The sequence below is a fragment of the Cibotium barometz genome, chromosome 56, assembly GCF_041138505.1.
Source record: "Cibotium barometz isolate CiBa-2024 chromosome 56, ASM4113850v1, whole genome shotgun sequence".
NCBI lineage: Eukaryota > Viridiplantae > Streptophyta > Polypodiopsida > Cyatheales > Cibotiaceae > Cibotium > Cibotium barometz.
Genome location: NC_141101.1, coordinates 20,373,095 through 20,398,540, shown reverse-complemented (window position 1 = coordinate 20,398,540; position 25,446 = coordinate 20,373,095). Strand labels below are relative to the sequence as shown.

The 25,446-nt window shown below is 37.5% G+C and overlaps 1 protein-coding gene across 1 annotated transcript; it reads right to left on the bottom strand.

The window, feature by feature from the left end:
- Positions 1-1,309: 1,309 nt before the first annotated feature.
- LOC147607008 (putative xyloglucan glycosyltransferase 5) lies at positions 1,310-5,757 on the bottom strand. Its single transcript, XM_086790903.1, has 5 exons — positions 4,021-5,757; positions 3,474-3,782; positions 2,996-3,286; positions 2,771-2,884; positions 1,310-2,623 (listed from the first exon to the last, which is right to left on the bottom strand). The coding sequence occupies exons 1-5, from the start codon at positions 4,738-4,740 to the stop codon at positions 1,982-1,984; spliced, it is 2,076 nt and encodes a 691-aa protein (XP_086647029.1). The 5' UTR covers positions 4,741-5,757; the 3' UTR covers positions 1,310-1,981.
- Positions 5,758-25,446: the final 19,689 nt, after the last annotated feature.

Here is a 25,446-nt window from a genome sequence, read left to right as displayed (position 1 = left end):
AAATTTGCTTAGTAAACTAGTCTTGAGTGTTTGATTAACCATTATGATGTTTTGGGGATAAAGTTATCCTATTGGCTCTCCCCTCCATGTAAACCCAACCCTATTGTGTATATCTCCCCCTAATATCAAGATATATCCAACCTTACACATTAAGAGATGCACTGCACTTACTTAACAACAACAAATAAACATAAACAAAGAAAATAGTAGAAAAAGGTTTGCAAAGAATACAAGGACATAAAGAAAACATGAAATTTATGAAAACTTAAAGTTGAATTGACAGAGTAACTGTTAAAGCAAGAAACTTAACATGTTATTATTTAAATCGAGAAAACTCCTTTAAAAATTGAGAGAGGGAACTTATATTCGCCCAAACAAATAATAACTTGGCCCACAAGTTTCCAATTAAAAGGCAATAACATTCAAAATGTTTTATAATTAATCAAAGAAAAGATCTTGCCTCTAAACTTCTTTCATGCAGTTTATAGGAAAAAAATAATTCAAATAAGGAGAGATCTTTCCCCTTGGCTTAGAAAATCTACACATCAATCAATTTCATATGTATAATTTTCAAAGTACATATTGATTCAATGTCCCTTCTTCGATCCATTCCATACGCATTAGTCCAAAAATTTCATGCTTATCTACATCATTCAACCATTGAACATCTAGAATGGCCCTAATTGCTTTATAATTATAAAAAACATTATTACCAACCAATCAAAATCAGGAGAGTCTTTATAATCTTGGCCAATTTTTCCATTAAACAACCAATATTTTCAAGACACCCAAAATTTCCAAATTTTACTGACTTAGATTTGTGCCTTGGAAAATACATTTAAGGGTTTTTTTCACCCTAGCACCACAAACTTCCAAGCATAACCAGTGTTTTCAAGGTAAGCAAAAAAAAAATCAACCAACCCCTTTTTCCCAATTTGAGCATTGAAAATATCCTAAAGTACTTCTTTTTCTAGCACTGTTTACAGAGATCTTGTTCCTTATGTCCCCTCAAGGCTTTATTGATGTTGATGACTCTTTTGTCCTTGTCACTTTTATCAATAGCCTTTCCTGTACTCAGCAAACACACCATCTTCCCCTTCACTTTTAGGCTCCTGAAGCTCTTCATTTTTGTTGTCCAAGACTTTGATGCTTGTCAAATCATTTAACAATGAATCATGTTGTATACTTAACCAAGTGAATCATGCACATAACATGGCAGTTCCATACCATCTATTATTAAAAGCATAAAGCATCATTTGAATTCCATTCACTGTTATCAAACCCACAGGCTTGAGGTAGAAAGCAACAATTAAAAACATCACTGTATTTCACTAAAATCCTCATCTGCATAGACAAATTAATGGGGTCATGAGATGCCCAAGAGTAAGAGGCAACAGTGACTCCATACCAGGGTTGCACATACAAAGATGGCCGGCCGAAAAACAATGTTTCAGACCAAAAGAATGAAACCATCATAAGAATGTTATGCTGGGACGGTGATGATCATGCCAAATGGCAGACATCTGTATGCACAAACTGCCTCCAAAGATTGTGATTTTGTAACACTCTTGCATCAATTAATTAACAACACCCAGCAATAAATAAGTGCTGAAATCAATAAAATCAATGATCTTTCTACATAGACTAAACCAGCTCCCTAGAGACACGTGGAAGAGAGAAGCATACCAGTACACTTCCACATGCCAAAACTGCTGCAAATGACCCCCCACTCTGATACCATGAAGAGCACACAAGCTGTGCTACTAAGAGTTGTGAGGAAAAATTGGGTGAGGTCCCAATGCATCGGAACTGCACACTCACTTGCAGCTGAATGTTGCATCTGTTTTATTTGAAGCAATGCATCAAGGCATGCCCCATACATGCCGCCAAACGTGGTGATCTGAAGCCTCTTAGATGGTGAGACCATGGAAGCCTCTTAGACCTCACACTATCCAAGCTAGGCATTGTCGGCCTTTCCACATCAGCTCACTTGCTCCCCAATGAGATCAAGGCCAACCACAAGAAAGGATATCCCTTGGAAGAGCAAGAAGTAGAAGTGCACACCTTGCACAGATAGCAGGCTCCTTGCAGATGCAGTTAGTAGAAGGAAAGCCAAGGCCAGTTCCTTCCTGTAAACTCGGTTGATCTTCTTCATACGAGGCTTAGGCAGCTGCTCGTTCAGCTTTGTTAGCGCCTCAAGGCCGGACTCAGACGCCCCCCTCTGATGAATTCCTGCTTCTTGATCCACCTGAGCTTCCTTGTCAGCAAAGGCCACCAGATCCAACTCCGATGCTCTCCCGACCTTCTTGGTGACAACCCATTCATAGGCACTTCCAAGTTGGAATAGACCCGATACCATGGCATTGAACTTGGTTACGGACATTGTATTCTCAAAGAGCAAATAGGGCACGATGAAGGGGAATGACTTGGGAGCAGGAACAATGTTTAGAAAAGACATGAGAGCAGGAACATAGCAAACTACCCAGGCAGGTAAATGAGCTTCAGGTATGAACATGGTCATTGGGAGAATAATGCAAAAGAGGGTGAAAGAGTAGAAAGGGAGAATAAGCTTTCTGAGCAAAAAGAAGAGAAATATGAGATTTGTCTTCTTCCAAATAGAAATCTGCACATGGTCCAAAGAAATCCAAATGAAAATACTTCACATATGGCACACCACCCTCAACCCCCCATGAACCCCCAACTAACAGGAAGGTAAAATACAAGCATATAAAACCTAGTCAGACTTGAGTTAAAGATGTCCCACACTTACTTTTGCTGTCACAATGTCAGGAAGACACAGCCTGAAAAGCTGCATTGGCCCAGAATGCCAGCGATGTTGCTGTTTCCGATATGCCTCATAAGACTCTGGCACTTCACACAAGCACTGCACATCGAGGAGGGACTGTTTGTTAGATAGAAGACATTTTACACCAAAAACAACAGGAAGGGGCTTCTTCACACCGAAACACCTAGGGGCATTGCACATGCAGCTCACCTTGACATCATTCACAAATATGAACTTCCATCCGTTTAGATGAGCTCTCACTGCAATATCCATGTCTTCCACAGTGGTGCGTTCCATCCATCCACCGGATTCTTCTAAGGCTTTGATCCGCCATACACCCGCTGTGCCATTGAAACCAAAGAAATTAAGGAAAACACCATTAACCTGCTGTTCCACTTCGAAATGATATGAAAGATTGACGTATTGCAGCCGCGTTAGCAGGTTTTCATCCTTGTTGATGAAGGACCAGCGTGCTTGAACCAAGCCCAAATCATTATTGCCCTGCATCAATAGCACATGGAGACAATTTGGCATGGTGTATATGAGGTTTGGGAGGTGCACGAGGGGGAGGGGGGGAGGGGGGGGGAGAGAGAGAGAGAGAGAGAGAGAGAGAGAGTGGGGGAGAGGGGGGGTTGTGGAGAGAGAGAGAGAGGGGTTTACTAAAGCCATAGAGGCCAAAAGGTGGCACCTTAAAATGGATGATGGTCTGCCTCAAGAAATCTGGCTGGGGTTGAAAATCCGCATCAAAGATAGCCACAAATTCATAGTCTTTCACATAATCGCAGCTCATGGCAGACTTAAGGTTCCCTGCCTTGTACCCAGTCCTGACTAAGCGGTGTCTGTACACTATATTTATACCTTTTTGGTGCCACTTCTGCACTTCAAATTTGATGAGCATCTGAGTTTCAGGGTCATCTGAGTCGTCCAATACTTGGACTAGCATTCTGTCTTTTGGCCAATCCATTTGTGCAATAGCTCCAATGGATTGTTGGTAAACCTGCATATGGTTAAAAGAAGGCAAAGTGAGTGCAAGAAGATGCTGAATGCAACATAGTGACTGTACCACAAACTCTCAGTATCAAACATGTATGGAAAACCCATTCAAGAAGCAAGGTGAGTGGCATGCCAACAAGGAAATGTGGATGCAAAAACACTCAAAGGTGCACATTTGTAGATGAGGCATCTATCATCACTACCTTAGAATGCAATAATCAAAGTGCTAATATTATACGTACCTCTTTCTCATTACACATAGGGATCTGAATGAGCACCATCGGATATCCAGAGTATGGTTGTTCGGGGTCATCTGAGTCAAAAGACTGCACTTTGGGAACAGGCTTAATTTTTTTGAGCTTAACCCACACACAGCCAAGGCATTGTGTTACCCGGTCGACCGACTGAATAAGGAATAGTACAATGCATGCATTTGCGAGCGATTGCAATGGAGGAGCTAGATAGTTCGCCCTCACATTCACCCATGCAATATACGTAGAATGAAGGAGACCCTGTACATCCGAAGAGCCAGGGATGTGCAAATGTGGCCGATTGAAGTGCCATCCTTTCATGTGGGCTACAACCTCAAACCCTAGCATGAAAATGGCGAAGGCTAAGAAACCCCTGATAACGTTGTAGAGTTTGCCCTTGTGGGACTTGTCCCCATTGCTGGCTGTGCCTTGTCGAAGAATGAGACGGGTTTTAATGGCGGAGAGCAAGGTCAAGAGGCCCTGTGCAAGCCATGCCAAACAGCCAGCCGCTTGATGGGCTCTAAGAAGCATGACCCATGTGAACTGCTTGGCATTCTTGCCCCTGTCTTTGTCCGCAGCAGCAAAGTCATCCTCAGGGCTGCTAAGCTCCAGCATCGACCAGTTGTTAGGATTCTCCATCTTCACAACCACAGGGGTGCCCTTGTGGCTCTCTTTGTTCCACCATTCCACAAAGTCGAAGCTTGTGGGCATTGCAGTAAACAGTGAATGGGTGGCTTTTCCCTAGAAGGCCCAAATGGAGACGCGCCGAGACACTGTATCGGTTGGATTGAGATGGAGTGGAAACCCTTATCTCCGAAACCCAGGATTCCTGTGTAGCTACTGTGTGGTATACGGCATCTGGATGTGTACTACGTGTGAATTTGAAAATGGCGGCATGGATCAAAACCCTAATCTCTTGAAACCCTAACTAATGTGTACAGCATCTGGACTTGCGACTGGATCGGACCTCCTTGGCCAGCAGGAAAGACTGTTACTTACCGCTTTGGAGCATGGGGAGAGTCTCTAAAGTTGCTGTTGATGCAGGAAGCTGGATTGATGCTGCTAACGGGGGGCGAGCTGCCGATTCTTCTTCTTCATTGGGCAAGGGCAGCTGAGAGAAGGGGGTAAAGGGTAAACGAAGGCGCCGGTAGAGGGAGGGGGTGGGGGATGTGCAGAGAAATAGAGTAGGGCAGGTGGAGAAAGAGAAGGGGGAGGAGAGAGATGGTGGTAAAGAGGTGGGTGTGCTGAGACAAGGGAAAATGGGAGTACCAAGAAAAGGGAAGAAGGACCCACAGTAGTAGAGGGGGGGGGGGAGGTTGCTGCAGACAACAGCGGGGTATAGGCAGCAGAATCAGGAGGAAGAAAAATGAAAGGAGGTAAGAAGGAGATGATTGATAATGACGACGAAGACGAGAATCAAGGAGGGGGGGGGGGGGGAAGAGAAATGGAGAAGTGAGCGAAAGGCGAGCAACATATATATGGATTTATAGAGAATGCACAGAAAATACAGTAGAGGCTTAGGTCATCACTGTCTGAGAGAGAGAGAGAGAGAGAGAGAGAGTGTGTGTGTGTGTGTGTGTGAGAGAGAGAGAGAGAGAGAGAGTGTGTGTGTGTGTGTGTGTGTGTGAGAGAGAGAGAGAGAGAGAGAGACTGTGAGTGAGTGCGTTGCAGTGTCAAATTTGAGGTTGCCTGCACATTCAAGCAAGCAAGCAATGCTTGATGTGCACCTTTCACCTTACGCCCTTCTCTCATAGGAGGACTTAGCCAGCAAGGTACACCCTCAGGGTAGAACGACTGCGAGCTGGCCGGCTGGAGCTTCTCGCACCAACGTGGCCTGACCCCATTCGCTGCAGCTTGCCCTTTGACCACCACGTGGTCTTTGAAGAGGCCCGCCCGCCCGCCCGCCCATTTCTTCTTGCCTCGCCCGTAACGGCACACCCGGAACGGTAATGGTTGACGCGCCGTTACATCCCCCCCTTTCTCCACCCCTTACGCCAACCCCTTACCACACCCACCATCATTTGTCACATCGCACATGAACGCCCACCACCACCTTGTTTCCCCTACCACTTCACCATCATTTGTCACACCCACCCCTCTCACGCATGAACGTCCACCACCTCCACCTAGTCTCCCTTCTAACCCTTCACCATACTATACACGCTCCCCTTTCACCAATTCCTTTCACATTCCATAAAAAAACATTTTAAAAAAACAAATACTAAAAAGAAAGAAGCAGCAACTACCCCAGGTCTTCCACTCACAAGCTCAACCCTCCCTCAATCAACCCTCCTGCACATTCATCTCTTCCATTATCCTACGTTACCTGGTTTATTACCAAATCACACACACACATGCACGCACACATCACAATATGATGCAAGCCCCTACATCTGTACAAATGCCCGCCCGCTTCTTTCTCTTCCCCCACCCTCTACAGGCCAACACGCCCATAAACATGCATGCAAAGGCCACGAAAAGGTATTTCCAAAGATGTCCACTGACCTCTTCCATGTCTAGTTATCCCCTTCAAAACTTAATTTGTTTTTCACCACCTACATACTTATGCCATCGCTATCTCCATCTCAAGACTAGAAAATCTTACTAACGATCAATGACATTGCACATTTATGTAACCTTGACTCCCCTTTTTTCTTCTTTTTATGTTAAACCTTCTTTCCCATCCATGAAACAACCTCAAATGCATAATCACATAAGGCCACACTTTATTTTATCCAATGCAGAACATCACTTTCAATGCACATTTACCTCAACTTTTTCATATGCACTTCTCGAATTAGCATCTTAAGGGTGCTTCCTCTAAACCCCCTCTTGTCGGGCCACAACTCCTGCTTGACTATTTAAACCCCCTCTTGTCGGGCCACAACTCCTGCTTGACTATTTAACAACCTTCTTTCAACCTTGCCCTTTAAGAAAAATGCTTAGTGAACCTTTTTTTTTCTTTATGTCCCCTTGGTTTCAGACAATGACCACTCCTAGCAATATTGTCATAGCCAATCTTCAAGAGCCAAACACATACTTCTTAATCATTGACAACTCCTCCCGAGATCTCCTACAAGCAACATTATGTATATATTCTCTCCTCCTACTCAAACCTAGAAATAATGGCTCACATTTTTAAAGTTATCATTTGCCTCATCTCATAATTGTAAAATAATCCTTGATAAATGTGGATCCGCCGATTTCAATGTTACAACTAGAGATCTCAACATCCTTGAACATGCAAAAACTTTTTAAATATTTAGTTTTGTATCTCAACATGTACCTATGTCCATGAAGAATGAAGTAGTTTAATTTTCATGAAGACACATGATGAAGAATTTCAACCCATCATTAGAAATTCGAGCCTCTTGGGAAAAACTACATGTAGCAAGGAGCAAACTGCAATACTTAGAATAACCTCATGAACAAGCCACGATCTAATATGAGCTCGAAAATTGGATGGGTTTCTCTAAAAACACACAAAGAGATAACCATGATCTTGATTATCTCCTTGCTTCTTGATGAACGTACTTCCATAATAGTATGGAATCCCTTCATGTTGATGTTGAGCCATAAAAGTTTTCCATACTGCTTCATGTCACTACCACCCCCACATGTATTCCTCCTTATGTAAATCCACTCATGCAAAGGTATATGAAGCCACCACAATCTAACATGAGGTTAAAAAGCCGAAAAAAAAAGTTATGAAAACATATCTTGCTAAGCCTAGTTTACTCAAGCATTGCTTAAAGAATCTCAACTTGACAAGCATATGCTGACTTCCAACTCCTATGTTCATATTAAATAGCACACTAAGAGCATCCAAGGATATAATAGATTTGCAAAATCTACTTTTTTAAGAAAATCACTTTTCTATTCCAACCACATCAAAAATCATCAAATAACAAGTGGACCCTTTAAAGGAACCACCAAGCACATAGCCCAATTGTTAGGGTGTTTAAAGTTCATGCATGAGGTAGTAGGTTTAAACCTCACTGGGCTGCTTGAGGTGGTGCTTTGTAAAGATGGGGTGTCTGAGTTGTAATTTCTAATTCACCAAACTTTAAAAAGGATTTGTAATGGCCTTTCTACCTTCACACTTTTTGATTGCATGCTATCGAAAATAGGTAATAAGCTAAAAAGAAAAACACCTATTGGAGATCATATTTTCATTTTTATAGCACCACATTATTTGGTGTTTCCATTCTTGCACCAAGTGCTTTTATTTTAACAAGATGATTTAACAATATATACATACCTACATCCCTCCTTATAATTTGTAAAGCAACTCTCATGAAATTGAAATAAATGAATAGGATTTAAAGTAGATCTCATATACTTACATCCCTCCTTCTAGTTTATAAAGTAGCTCTCACCAAATCCAAATAAATGAATAAGATTTAATGTTCTTCTTTTTAAATATTGTCTCATGATGATGAAACAAGTTTCACAATTCTCTAAATAATTATGAAGTGAAAGGTCTTTCTAAGCAATGTTGTCACCTCCAAATAATTATTAAGTAGATTGTCCTCCTCAACAATGGTGTCACCTCTCTTTTATCTTCTTACATAAATAAAAGGAGAAATCATGTAAGTTTATTAAGAAAATGCTATATTTAGCATTAAGATGTTCTCTTCTTTTAAAGATTTGATTCTATCTTACTTAAAATTTTGGCATGTCAAGTATATTTATGTAACTAAAAGTTATTAAAAATGATCGTATGTATTCGTGTAGAATTTTCATCAATGAACATCACACAACGATCTTCAATCCAATAATATGAAATTCATAATGCAAACATATTTTATATGATTCATGACTAGCATGAGAGATTATATTATTGATGAAATTTACATCCCATTCTTGCTTTTCCTTTATGAAAAACAAAAGGACTATCATTTACATCCCATTCTTTCTTTTCCTTTATGAAAAGCAAAAGGACTATCATTTACTTAATGCATTTGGATTTGCTATATGGATTCTTTTAAAAATATTCATTTATTGTTGACAATGCTAGGTTGTGAGTTGTGAGAGTGGTTAAGGAAATTATCCTTTAGTCAAATGTAATTAGATTAAAAGGGATAAATTAAAACAAAGATTCATGCTTTAGATGGTAGATGTCAACCCTGAGTGAACCACTCTAGTTAACATAGCCTCCCTACTTTCGTAGGTGCTTCACCATCTTATTTTTTGTAGAGCAAAACCTTATCTTTTATAAGAGATTGCTAATCTTTTGTAAGACAGTGTTGGAATATATAAAGGAGCCTTACCTTGTGCTTAATGCTAAATGGGAAAATCTATGACTTTGTGTATATACTTGTTGAAGGCCATACATAGAGGACTAGTTTTAATTCAAGGCCAACCAAGTGTGAATTCTAGCCACTCATATACAAGGTAATTTTGACATTATCATATATATACTTTGTTGAAGGCTAGACATAGTGGACTATTTTTAAGTCATGGCCATGGACTACTTTTTAATAATGACCAGCTAAGTGTAAACATTAGTCACTTATATATAAGATAATTTTGACTATTTTTAAGTCATGGCCATGGACTATTTTTAAGTTATGGTAGGCTAAGTGTGAACACTAGCCACTTGTGTTGTTATGCGATGAGGAGTAAATTTATGGAATTTAATATTCTCACGTTTCTCATATTTTATGAATTCCCCTAGACAGGTTTAGATTGGAACGCCTTTCTAAATCCAGGTGATCGTAGCTTACTTTACACATATGCAGGTGATTCCATATATGCATGAGAGTATGGGTTGCATCATCTTAATTTATTGAGTTTTACATGACTATTTGTATTTTTAATCAATTAATTTATTAATTGATTGGCACAATTGATGTAAGTGTAGATCCTTGGGTTGGATAATGGAGGCTAGATGGTGGTGTGGTCAGGAAGATTTTGACATACTCGACTTTGGATATCGACATAATATTATTTTTTGAGTGGCATCCATATTTATTGGTGGAAGCAATTGATCTATTTATTTGTATATGTGAGAGCTCCCTTATGAACATTTAATTTTACAAGAGATGTACACACTTATCTGGTTTGAGGTTATACCTATTTTGAGTAGTTTGGCTTGCACATTCAATAAAGCAAGCTATTTTTGTTAAAGTTGATATCTTTGTAAAAGTGGACACTTGTAAGATTCCTCCCTCCAGCTTTTGAGGTGTACAGGTGTAAGAACCTCCCCTTCTGATCTTGTAATTATTCCCCTCTCTGAAATAGAAGAAAGATCCTGTTTTACCCTGTTTTGGCCTAGAGAGAGAAAATACCTAGAGAGAGGTAATCCAAAATTGAGATATTTTTGGATATAAAAATCCTCCTAGTGTCTAAAATGGTTTCCCCTAAAACAGAAATTCAAAAAGAACTTTCCAATGTGCAATTGGAATTAATTGAAAATGTGTATAAAGGACCTTAGCCTAAGGGTTTGGATTTTCAGAAATTTTTGGATTATGGTCCAATTAAGGTTTCTATGGGCCAATAGGATCAATCAAAGTGTGGTGAGGAGATAAATCCAATGAATAAAAGAAAATACCCAAAATGAGTAAATGCCCATATAAGATAAAGAGTTGACCGAGTACAAGGTTTATTAGTTAAAAACTATGAGATATTACTAAAAAAATGAGATTTTTTGGTATAATGATACATTTTTGACACCTTGGTAAGGAAAAGGGGGGACTTCAAGGAGGTGCCTATTTCACACATATGGTGGAGTTTTCAACTAAAAAAAAATTATGATATTTTTTTATCTCTTTCCCATGACATTTGGAATCAAATCATTTAAATAGGAAGAGTGAAATTCTTAGCATATTGGAATTAATGGATATTTTATTTAAATTAAAAAGAGAAATTTTATATAAATTTATTTTATGTATGAGAAATATTTAAATGATAAAAGAGGAATTCCTATGACATTGGAAATCAATCGTTTAAATGGAAAAGGAAAATTCTTGGTATATTGGAATTAATGGATATTTTATCTAAATTTAAAAGAGAAAATTTAGATAAATTTATTTTATTGATAAAAGAGGAATTCCCATGACATTTGGAATGCAATTAATTAAATGCAAAAAGAGGAATTCCCATGATAATTGAGATCCAAGAAATTAAATGGAAAAAAGAGAAATTTTTAGTATAATTCAATTTATGAATATTTATCAAAAGTGGAAATATGGGTAGAATTCATTTTTGTAAATCCCATGAATTCTTTTATTCAAAAGAGGAATATTGAATATAATTCATTTGAGAAATTGAGAAAGAATATAGAAATAGTCGTTGAGAAAAAGAACCTTTATCTAAGCCAAACAATTGGCAGAAATTTAGAAAAAGTCATCTTTTATTTAAAAGAGGAATATTGAATATAATTCATTTGAGAAATTGAGAAAGAATATAGAAATAGTCGTCGAGAAAAAGAACCTTTATCAAGCCAAACAATTGGCAAAAATTTAGAAAAAGTCCCATCGTCGGTATCGAAGTAGAAAAAGCTATCAAATGGGAATAAGATGTGATAGGATGTAAATGGATGTGATAAGATGTGATAGGATGTAAATGGATGTGATAAGATGTGAATGGGATGTGATAGGATGTGGTGTGATGTAAATGTATATGGATGAGGTATGAAGTAAATGGATGTGGATGTGAATGATGAGATGAGAATGAGCTGTGAGGATGAGATGTGAAGTAAATGGATGTGGATGTGTATGTGAAAGAATGTGATGAAAATGAATGTGGATGTGATGAAAATGAATGTGGATGTGAATGATGAGATGAGAATGAGATGTGAGGTTATGTGAAAGGATGTGGTGTGATGTAAATGTATGTGGATGAGATGTGAAGTAAATGGATGTGGATGTGAATGATGAAATGAGAAGGAGATGTGAGGTTATGTGAAAGGATGTGATGTGATGTAAATGGATGGGGATGTGGATGTGGATGAGATGTGATGCGGTGTAAAGGGATGAGGATGTGAATGTGAGGAGATGTGGATGTAATGTGATGTGATGCGAATATATGTGGATGTGAATGAATGGATGGATGAAATGTGATGTGATGTGAATATATGTGGATGTGAATGTGAATGAATGGATGGATGTGAATAGACGTGCATGTGAATGACTGGATGGATGTGGATGAATGAGGTGGAATGTGTATGGATGTGATGAGATATGGATGGATGTGGATGTGATGTAATGTGGAGGGAATGAATGAGATATGATGCGAATAGATGTGGATGTGATGTAATGTGGATAGAATGTATGTGATGATGGGATGGGAATACAATGAATGTGATGGATGTGAATAGATGCGATGAGATGTGAGTGGATATAAATGTGACGTGATGTAAATAAATGTGAATGGATGTGATGTGATGTGATGCGAATGGATGAGATGTGATGTGAGTGAATGAGATGTGATGTAAATCGACATAGATGTGATGTGATGTGATGCGAATGGATGAGATGTGATGTGAATGAATGAGATGTGATGTAAATCGGCATAGATGTGAATGGATGTGATGTAATGAGAAATGGATGTGATGCAAATGGATGAGATGTGATGTGAGTGAATGAGATGCGATGTGAATCGGGATAGATGTGAATGGATGAGATGTGATGTGATGTGAATCGGGATAGATGTGAATGGATGAGATGTGATGTGAGTGGATGTGAATCGGGATAGATGTGAATGAATGAGATGTGATGTGAATGGATGTGATGTGATGTGAATGGATGGGATGTGATGTGATGTGGATCGGGGTAGATGTGAACGGATGAACGGATGACATGTGATGTGTGGATCGGGGTAGATGTGAATGGATGAGATGAGATGTGAATGGATGTAATGTGATGTGATGTGGATATGGGTAGATGAGAATGGATAAGATGAGAATGGATAAGATGTGATGAGGATAGATGTGATGAGACGTAATATGATGTGATTGGATGAGAATGAATGAAGGACGATGGTAATACATATGATTGGATGTGGATTAAGCAATGTGAATTGATGAAGAAGAATGTGGAATAACGGGAAATGATGTGGAACAATGTGAAAAGATGAGAGTTCATTAGAAACTGTATTTATGACTTGTTTTTAAATAATTGTTTTATGTCAAGAATGCTGGGGAAGCATTTTGACCATCTTGTAAATGAGGTCATGGGGAGACCTAAGTGATAAAGTTGCAACAGCTGACAGAGAGTCAATGGAGGACGTCTCGCATAGCAAGGTCGGCCGAGGTCTTGACCAGCCTCGGTTCAATTTAAATGGTGAGCTTTTGGTACGGTGGATGAGGGACCAAGGAAGCAGCCTATGAGTGAAGCGCTAGGTGACCTGCGAAGGATCCTAGAGGGTGGTGACCATATGGTGCTCGGACTCTGGGTCGCCGAAGATACCCACGCATGCGTCGAGGAAGAAAAATAGAACAAGGTGTTAGAGTTGTTTTCTGAACTTAGGCATGGATTTGGTTGATTGACCTTGCTGGTCCTCAACGGATGAGTCCATGGCTCTTTTATATGGATCTGTTGGTTGATCTTGCTGATCTTCAACGGAGAGCCCATCTAGATTTTTATAAGTGAATATATTTCTGGGTACTATGAGCTAGGAACTATTGAAAAGGCCCCTGAGTGGACAGGTGGTGAGCATTCTGGTTGCCAATGATGCCAAAGGTACACGAATGAAGGAATGATTGAAAATTAAAATTCAACCAGATATTGTGGAGGATTATGATCAGTGATACTATGGTTTCATTAAAAGATTGTTTCAAAGACAGCTGAATCTGTGAAAAAAGGCAATTTCATATGGGGTGTGTAAGTGGTGTGACTATCTTGAAGTTTGCATGAAGCGCCGACTAGGGGGCCTGGGAAATCTTTCCCTGGTACCTGGGACAAAACCTAACCAAATTCCTAAATGGATCCGATCACTATAGTGGTTGGGCGGTTGGCTAACCCATGGGATTTGGATGGGGTTAGGCTGGACTGATGGATCCCTAAAATGAGACTCAATTCTGTTCTGGTACAATAGATGAAGTAAATCCTGGATAGTCCTTGTTCTATGGAAAAGAATCAACGGCTGTGCCTCTCGATGAGAAAAAAAGCGTTGGTCTCTATGATCTAAGTGTAAGTCTTTTCCTTGATCAGACCATGTGACTTACGGGTTCGGTCAGATCAGTTTGGTTAGTGATGACCTTGACTACGTTAGAAAAAAAATATCCTCAAGGAATCGCCCGTGCTTTTTGGGCGAGGGAAGTTTTTCTGGGTTCGGTTTTGGAAGAACTAAGGGATTAGTCTCTTGTCCGGATATCCGTGGGACGAGGCCCTGAGTAAGAGGCTCTGTCCCGCGCAAGAAGTGCTACTTCCGCTGCTAGCACCCCCGAATTCGTTGCGTGGAGGGGGCAGGGATCTTTCAACACTATTTCGAGTCCCACAAGTTACTTCAAGCAATATGATTAAAATACACCAAGAGGAAGCATGGGCTCACTCGTGTGGGGGAAAATTGGACCCAATCTTGTGTTATGTGCAAATTCCACTCTATGTTATATAAATTATTATTTTACAATTTATTTACGGGTCATTGGCCTCCAACCGTGGTATTAGAGCCAAGGATAATTGCGAATCTTAAAGCAAATGAAAAACTAGAAGACAAAGAGGTGAAGGAAGCCAAGAAAAAAGGTAAAATTTCAATTGTAGTTGAAAAGAAAGAATTGTAATTTTCAATTATAATTCTTTTCAACCTAAGACTTCCCTCTTTAATTATAATTAAAGAGGGAAGTCTAAGGTTCAAAAGAAAGCTTGCTATTATCCATTGGCCAACAAAGTCCCATAATTTTATCACCCACAAGGCAAAGAAAGATGGAAAACCACTCTCCAATTGAAGAGTCTTACCAAACATCGAGCAAACTTTTCGGAGCGAGGTGAAAATTAGAGCAAAACTTGGTAATAACAAACCCCAAAAAATTGGAATTAACTTGATAAACTTTTGAAACAGATCACGTCAATCACTAGATTTGCACATCATCAAAACATAATATTCACATGTTAACCATAGAAATTTGAAATACTACACCAACTACATTTTTGCAACTGCACACGGAACATGACCCACTCTCAATGGGCTCCAAAAAATATAGAGCTCACCAATATGTGCATTAAATAAGACCGAAACAAAATCGCCAGTCATGGCTCGCAAAAGAAAACACGAAAACCATGGCCTACTTAGTCATTAAAGTGAATGTTATGGCCTTTAAATAAAATATACATTATTTTAGCATCACAATTTTTCTCTTACTTCATTGGAATACATGGATTTCCATCATCATGGGGATTACTCTTTTAATTTAGCCACATGCATAGCCGATTGCTATATGTACTCTATTTTTATATCACAAACTTGCTAAATGCTACAGGTACTCCATTTTTTGTATTAAAAACTTGCTAAATGCTAGATGCATAAACACCCATACATACATACAAAGACACATCTACGCATGCATGTCTACACCCACACCCACACCCACACTCACACACACACACACCCATACACTCTTTTTTTTTGTGTGAAACCATTGCTTCATTAATAAAAGAAATGTACATTCATATCTATCCCATTGTGGGATAGCCATGACTTAGATCAAAAATAAAGGGAAAACACCTCAAGCTACGAAAAAGCAAGCTCTTCGAGATTATAAGAATCTTTGAGAGATTTGTAAAGTGATCTACAGAAGAAGGAAAAAGGGTCGACATGAACAACATAGTAAAGCAACAAATTCGGAGATGGTAGATAGTCTAGAGTGCCCAAAATCTCATCCAATCCAAGAAGAATGTGTAAGTTGGCAATGGTGGAGAGAGTCAACCAAAAAGCCAAAATTGCCTCTCCCAAAAAGTCTACCTAGAAAATCATGCCCATAGGTCCCCTAACAACTTGCCAGAGAGGGCTCGAGAATGGGAGCAGTACCATAGCTCCTTGGGCTATTTATTGTACTAGGCACAACTATTAATAGCTCCTTGGGCTATTTATTGAATAGAAATCTCAAAATACTCATGTCATGGAAGCGGAGCTACGCACATGAGGGAGGAGATTGTACCCAATCTTGTGTTCTTTGAGACTTTATGCTCTTGAGTTATGATATGGTATCTATGGTTTATTTTTATTATACACAATTTTATCTGTAAAGTGCCTTGAATGGACTCATTCCTATGTTGTATTATAGGCAGGCTCTACCAAATAAAGATAGTTCATTGATATTTTGGGCTCTTATCCACAAAATTCTTGAAGGGTACCTTTGATCACTTGGTTCACTCTATTGGTCTAGCCACCATCAATCTTTGGGTGGTAGATACTACTAAGATGTAGAGAGTTCCCCATAGCTTCAAAGAAACCAAGCCAAAAATGAGATGTAAACTTTATATCTTGATCACTGACAATCCTTATGGGCTAATCCATGAAGTTTGGATATTTTCTTCAAAAAGACTTTAGCAATGTTAAGAGTTGAATAAGTATTCTTTACGAGAATCACATGAGTGACCTTTGTCAATCAATCTACCACCACTAAGATGGAGTCATATCCAACATTAACTAAAGGCAATCGAGTAATAAAGTCCATGCTTATGTACTCCCACTTCATCTACAAAATGTTTAAGGGATGTAAATTTCATGGCATTTTTGTCCTTTTGGCCTTTATCTTCCAGCAGAGTAGGCATTAAAAAACATGCTATTACATATCTCTCTTAAGTTCGAGCAAAAAAAAAACTCTTTAAAAAAAAACTACCATGAAAGTCTTCACATAGCTCGGGTGTCTTGCTATAAGGCTACCATGACTTACGGGCCAAAAGTAACTCTTTTTTTACTACTATGAAAGTGTTCAAACATAGTCGGGGTGTCTTGCTATAAGGATATCATGAGATTTATTTAAAATCCTTCTCTTAAGATCTCTATCTTTAGGGACACATAATTGATTATTGAAGTATAGACATCCTTCAATTCTAAATCCTTGAACTTTCTTGACTTCCTAAGTAGTCTTACTCTCTTGCTTAAGCAATGCAATAAGCAAGGATAAAACATTTGTCTGATCTAATCCTTGAACTTTATTAACTTCCTAAGTAGTCTCTTACTTAAGCAATGCAATAACAAGGATAAAACATTTTTCTGATCTAATCTTGTCCTTGATCTCAGCTAGAGGGTTACAAATTACCATAACTGCATGTAAGGAAGCTTTCCTACTAACTGCATCTGCCAATATATTCTCCTTTCATGATCTATACTTAATCTCAATATTAAATTCTTGAAGAACTCTTGAAGCATCTACATCCACCTTCTCTACCTCATGTTAAGATCATTCTGGTGAAAATCCACTTTAAGCTCTTATGCTAATCAAAGTGAACTTATGTTCGAGGAGATAGTATCACCAAAGATTTAGGGTATGTAGTTTTGCAAGCAACTCAAGATCATGGACAACACAATTCCTTTCATAAGGTCTTAATTCTTGAGACTCATAAACTATGGGACATTCTTCTTACATTAGGGTTCCTCCAATAGTTAATCCACTGGCATTGGTAATAGCTTCAAAGGGCTTACCAAACTCTAGCAATTTTAGCACTGGATTTGTTATTACCAAGGTGACCTTTAGCTTATCAAAATCACCTTGGCACATCATAAACTAACACAATATAATGGAATATCCTTAAGAAATGTTGTCAGTGCGGAGAAGCTATCCTGGTATATCAGGGAATAAAAATCGATATCACCATGTCAATCCTAGGAATCCTTTACCATCTTTGGTTCTGGCTAATCAATGACAGCTTGCACCTTTGTGAGATTAATTGATATACCATGTTTTGATACTATATACCTTAAATATTCAATCTGGTTAGTAAAGAAGGTACACTTACTCTTCTTGGCAAAAAGCTTGTGCTTTCTCAGAGTCTCTATGACTTTATGCACATGCTTCTCATGATCAGAAACATTCTTGGAGTAAAGCATAATATCATCAAAGAAACCAAAATGAAATCATCTAGATACTCTCTAAATATTTTCTACATCAATTGATTAAAGGTAGTAGGGATGTTTGTTGATCTGAATGGTAGCACTATGAACTGATGTTGCCTATAATGGGTATTAAAGCACTATGAACTGATGTTGCCTATAATGGGTATTAAAGCCTGTCTTGGGAATATCCTACTCCTTAATCTTGATCTTATAATACTCAAATTTTAAATTGATATTTGTTAATATCTTGCTCCTTAATCTCGATCTTATAATACTCAGATTTCAAACTAATCTTTGTGAATATCTAAGCTCCATGCAAACGGTCTAATAACTCATCTATCATGGGAATATGATACTTATTTTTGATAGCAAGCTAATTATTCAATCCATGATAATCAATGCTCAATTTGAGAGTTCCATCCTTCTTCTTTTGGAAGAGAATTGGTGCACCCCAAGGAGATACACTAGGCCAAACTAATCCTTGCTCCAAAAGTTACCTCAATTTCTCTTGAGAGATCAATTACTTTTGGAATATCCATCTTATCAAATCTTATTCAAACACTTAAGCCTTGCATGATAGAGAGAAGAAGAGGAAGAATGCAAGGGTCTTATCGGCTTGCACCTCTAGCAAATTTTAATAGAGAAACCCTCTCTTATGGAGAGCTAGGGTCCTCAATCTTGCCTTCCATATTGTCTCTACAAGAAGGAAGCTTTGCAAATGGGTGGGGAGAAAGGAGAGAGAGAGCTATGGAAAGCTCAACCTCTACCTCAATTCCCTAGTGAGTGAGAGCATGGGGAAGAATGGGAGAGAAGGAGAGCGGAAGAAGAGAACAAGCATCAATCTAGGGTCCTCAATCTTGCCTTCCATATTGTCTCTACAAGAAGGAAGCTTTGCAAATGGGTGGGGAGAAAGGAGAGAGAGAGCTATGGAAAGCTCAACCTCTACCTCAATTCCCTAGTGAGTGAGAGCATGGGGAAGAATGGGAGAGAAGGAGAGCGGAAGAAGAGAACAAGCATCTACACAATCCTCAAGCAAGCATCAACAAAGAAAAGAGAGTATACAAGCAAGCATACAAGAAGGGGAGAGAGGAAGAAGAGAACACACATCAGCACACCATCAATCACCTACACAATCCTTAAGCAAGCATCAACAAAGAAAAGAGAGCATACACGCAAGCATCAATCACAAGAGCAAGTACAATCACAAGAGAAAGAGATTGAAACTCAATTATGAGAATGGGATTATGTCTTTTCTCATTCATCAAAATGTCTTATATACAAGACTCATATTTACAATGCCCGAACGCTAGTCTTGGCTAATTTCCTTGTCTAAGTATATACTACTAGAATTACACAAGTCTTAAGCTCGATTTTAACTATCTTCTAGCATTACTAGTCATAAACTTGGAGATTTTCCATAACTATTTACATGAAGCACTTTGTGCGGTACAAAAGTTATGGCTCAAAAATGTTACCACATGTTTGGGGTAATGTTACCAATGTGGTTAACATACCCCCTCCTTAATCATGGTTCCATCCTCGGAATTGGCATCAAAATTGGCAGTAAGCTCAATGGGAGTTAGTGGTAAAAGCCGTTGAAGTTCTAATAAAAGTCAAATTAGGACTTTGTATACTAGGTGGTGCCTCACTCGGGTCCCACCGGCGGGTGCTCCTATGCTAGATTGGTCCGTTTTACTATGCATCTTTGTCATCTTTGTCCTTGTCTATAATAGTCACTAGTCTCCTCCTCTTCCTTCATAGAGGGTGCTGGTCTCATGGACCTATAGAACTCATGGGCCTCCTTATATTCATCATCAAGTGTAGGCCACAAGGATAGTGTTGATGTCTGTAAGATCCCTGTCCCCACCGCGTAACAATTTCAGGGGTGCTAGCAGCGGAAGTAGCACTTCTTGCGCGAGGCAGGGTCACACCCTCGGGGCATCGCCCACACGGATATTTGGACAAGAGACTAATCCATCGGTTTTTCCAAAACCGAACCCGAAAAAAACTTCCTTTGTCCGAAAAGCACGGGCGATTCCACCAGGATGACTTTTCCCTAACGTAGTCAAAAGCCTTAACTAACTGAGCTCGTCTGATCGAACCCGTAAGTCCCATAGTCAAAAGCCTTAACTAACGTAGTCAAAAGCCTTAACTAACTAAGCTCGTCTGATCGAACCCGTAACGTAGTCCAAAGCCTTAACTAACGTAGTCAAAAGCCTTAACTAACTGAGCTCGTCTGACCGAACCCGTAAGTCCCATACTCAGGTCAAGAAAAAAGACTGTACTTGGATCATAGAGACCAACGCTTTTTTCCTCATTAAGAGGCACAGCCGTTGATTCTTTTCCATAGAACAATTTTTGTCCGGAATTTACTTCATCTATCGAACTAAACAGAAATTGAGTCTTGATTTACGGATCCATCAGTCCAGCCTAACCCCATCCAGGCCCATGGGTTAGCCAACCGCCCAACCACTGTAGTGATAGGATCCAATTAGGAATTTGGTTAGGTTTTGTCCCGGGTATCAGGGAAAAGAGTTCCCAGGCCCCCTAGCCAGAAGTTCATGCAAACATAAAACTAGTCACACCACTTACACACCCAATATGAAATTGCTTTTTTTTTCTCAGCATCAGCTATCTTTAAAACAATCCTTTAATGAAACCATTGTATCACTGATCACAATCCTCAAAATCTCTGGTTGAATCCTTATTTCCAATCATTCCTTCATTGGTGTACTTATGGCATCATTGGCAACCAGAACGCTCACCACCTGTTGACTCAGGGGCCTTTTCGATAGTTTCTAGCTCATAGTAACCGGCAATATATTCACATAAAAAAATGGAATCTCCGTGGAAGATTAGCAAGATCAACCAACAGATCCATATAAAAGAGCCATGGACTCATCCATTGAGGACCAGCAAGGTCAATAAACCAGATCCACACCCGAATTCAGAAAACAACTCTTACTCCTTGTTCCAATATCTTCCCCGACGTACTTGTGGGTATCTTCGACGACCTAGAGCCTGAGCATCGTATGGTCAGCACCCTTTCCTCTAGGATCCTTCGCAGGTCACCTAGCGCTTCACTCATAGGCCGCTTCCTTGGTCCCTCATCCACTGTACCGGAAGCTCACCATTTTAATCAAACCGAGGCTGGTCAAGACCTCGGCCCCCCGCGACCTTGCTACGTGAGACGTCCTCCATTGACTCTTCGTTCAGCAGTTGCAACTTTAACAGATAGATCTCCACGACCTCATTCCACAAGATGGTCAAAATGCTACCCTAGCATTCTTGACATAAAACAATCATTTAAAAACAGATTTCACATACAGTTACAGTCCCAACAGTATTTCCATCTTTTCTCAATCACTCCACATCCTTACATATTAGTCTCCATCTTTTCTCATCTTAACAGATAGATCTCCACGACCTCATTCCACAAGATGGTCAAAATGCTACCCTAGCATTCTTGACATAAAACAATCATTTAAAAATAGATTTCACATACAGTTACAGTCCCAACAGTATTTCCATCTTTTCTCAATCACTCCACATCCTTACATATTAGTCTCCATCTTTTCTCATCTTACCACAATTTTACTTCATCGATCCCTATCACATCACATCATTCCCACATCAATTCACATCCAATCACATCATCCACATGTCAATCCACATCATCCACACATTAGTCTACATCATCCACATCAATCCACATCATCCATACATCCATCCACATCAACCCACATCATCCATACATTCATCCACATCAACCCACATCATCCATACATCCATCCACATCAAACCACATCATCCATACATTCATTCACATCAAACCACATCATCCATACATCCATCCACATCAAACCACATTATTCATACCTTCATCTACATCAATCCACATGTCAATCCACATTATTCATACATTCATCTACATCAATCCACATTCATTTCATAAGCATTTCCCATTTTTATCTAATCATATCATCAATCCACATTCATTTCATAAGCATTCCCCATTTTTATCTAATCATATCTTTTTCTATTTCATCACTTATTTCTTCATTTATCCTCATCAGATCTTATCCACTTGCATCTACCCATACATCTCATCACTTCTCATACATTACATTGCATCTTATCACATCCACTTCACATCACATTTCATTCATTCACATCTCGATTCACATGCTAACACATTCATTCACGTTCCTTATCGTTCATTCACATCCCGATTCACATCACATCACATCCATTCACATCCCAATTCATGTGTTATCATATTCATTCACATCTCGATTCACATGCTAACACATTCATTCACGTTCCTTATCATTCATTCACATCTCGATTCACATCCATTCACATCCCGATTCATGTGTTCTCGATTCATATTCATTCACATCTTATATCATTCATTCACATCCCTTATCATTCATATCTACCAATTTACATCACATCTCATCGCTTCTATTCTCGTTCGTATCTATCACATTCACATCCACATATATTCTTCCACATACATCCACATCCATACTTATCACATACACATACATCTTTCCTTTCACATACATCCTTCATATACATCTACATCCATTCTTCACATGCATCTACATCCATTCTTCACATGCATTCACATCCATCCTTCACATGCATACATCTACATCCACTCTTTCACATACATATATCTACATCCATTCTTTGTTCATTTTCATCTATCTGATTCATTTTCATCTATCTGATTCATTTCACGTCATCATATCTATTTATAGAATACAAGAGAATTCTTATTTTGATATAAGATTTCTTTACGCATCTATTTATGCATAAATTCCATTTTCAGGAGAATAACACTTTCGAAATAAAAATCAATCTTTTATGCATCTTCCTATGCATAAATTCATTTTAAATGAGAATGACACTTTTGAATTATAAATCAATCTTTTATGCATCCTCCTATGCATAAAATCAAAATTGGTGAAAATAACTCTTTTGAACTAAAAATAGATTTCTTTATGCATCATTCTATGCATAAAATCAAAATTGATGAAAATAACTCTTTTGAAATAAAAATAGATTTCTTTATGCAATTTTCTATGCATAAAATCAAAATTATTGAAAATAACTCTTTTGAAATAAAAATAGATTTCTTTATGCATCTTTCTATGCATTAAAATCAAAATTGATGGAAATAACACTTTTTGGATTAAATTAAATTTTTTATGCATCTTTCCATGCATAAATCCAATTTAGTAGGAATTACACTTTTAGAATAAAAGAAATTCTCTTATGCATCTAATTTATGCATAAAATCCATTTATGATGAAAATCACACTTTTAATATAAAAAAAATATTTTATGCCTATGTTTATGCATACAAATCATTTATGATGAAAATCACTCTTTTAATATAAAAGAATTTCTTTTATGCATCCATTTATGCATAAATCATTTATGATGAAAATCACACTTTTAATATAAAAATATATTTTATGCATATGTTTATGCATACAATCATGATAAAAATCACTCTTTTAATATAAAAGAATTTCTTTTATGCATCCATTTATGCATAAAAATCATTTATGATGAAAATCACTCTTTTAATATAAAAGAATTTCTTTTATGCATCCATTTATGCATAAAAATAATTTATGATGAAAATAACACTTTTAATATAAAAATTATTTTTTATGCCTATGTTTATGCATACAAATCATTTATGATGAAAATCACTCTTTTAATATAAAAGAATTTCTTTAATGCATCCATTTATGCATAAAATCATTTATAATGAAAATCACACTTTTAATATAAAATATCTTTTATGCATACAAATCATTTATGATGAAAATCACTCTTTTAATATAAAAGAATATCTTTTATGCATCCATTTATGCATAAAATCTTTTATGATGAAAATCACACTTTTAATATAAAAATATCTTTTATGCATATGTTTATGCATACAATCATTTGATGAAAATCACTCTTTTAATATAAAAGAATTTCTTTTATGCATCCATTTATGCATAAAAATCATTTATGATGAAAATAACACTTTTAATATAAAAATTATCTTTTATGCCTATGTTTATGCATACAAATCATTTATGATGAAAATCACTCTTTTAATATAAAAGAATTTCTTTTATGCATCCAATTATGCATAAAATCATTTATGATGAAAATAACACTTTTAATATAAAAATATCTTTTATGCATATGTTTATGCATATAAATCATTTATGATGAAAATCACTCTTTTAATATAAAAGAATTTCTTTTATGCATCCATTTATGCATAAAAAACATTTATGATGAAAATAACACTTTTAATATAAAAATTATCTTTTATGCCTATGTTTATGCATATAAATCATTTATGATGAAAATCACTCGTTTAATATAAAAGAATTTCTTTTATGCATCCATTTATGCATAAAATCATTTATGATGAAAATCACACTTTTAATATAAAAATATCTTTTATGCATACAAATCATTTATGATGAAAATCACTCTTTTAATATAAAAGAATTTCTTTTATGCATCCATTTATGCATAAAAATCATTTATGATGAAAATAACACTTTTATAATCAAAATAACAATTTCAATATGCTTCCTTCTATGCATAGAATTTATTTCTAAAGAAAGTAACACTTTTTTTTAATAAAATATTTTTAGTATGCATTTTTCTATACGTAGGATGAAAAATAACACTTTAAGAATACATATACGATGGGAATTACTCTTTTTGGATAAAAAAAAGTAAAACTTATTTTACACAATTTTAGAAAATTTTGCCATAACCTCCTTTGTATGGCTGACCATTTTTCAATTTTTAATTCTAAAATTAATTAAAATTTCACCAAGAGTATTTAAATCATTCTAATGTAAATATTTTCTACTTATTTAAGAGAACATTATGAAAAACTTTATTTTATCCATTAATCATTCATCTAGGATAAAGAATGGTTGGATTTACTAAAGAAGAGAGGGGAATGCCTTTTTTCAATGAGGCATAACATCATTTTCATTTTAGAGAAGACAAAAATCATAAAAACCATAAAATGAACAGAAAAAAGAGAGAATTTCCAACTTACGAAGGAATTTGAGAGCTTTCCTTTGGCTTGAGGGATCTACTCTTGTTTGAAACAAGAGTGGCCCCACCAATCTTTAGAAGAGGGAAGGTCAAAAACTAATGAATTATGAGTAAATTCACAGTTTTTGGCTCTTGGGAGAAGCAGGGTAATAGTGCAAAAAACACTATTAAGCTTCAACAAAGGGAGAGGCTTCTATTTATAGGAAAAAGTGAGCCTCTAACCAAGCAAACTGATTCTAGAATTTTTGTCCGGAACTAAACAGAAATTGAGTCTCGATTTACGGATCCATCAGTCCAGCCTATAACCCCATC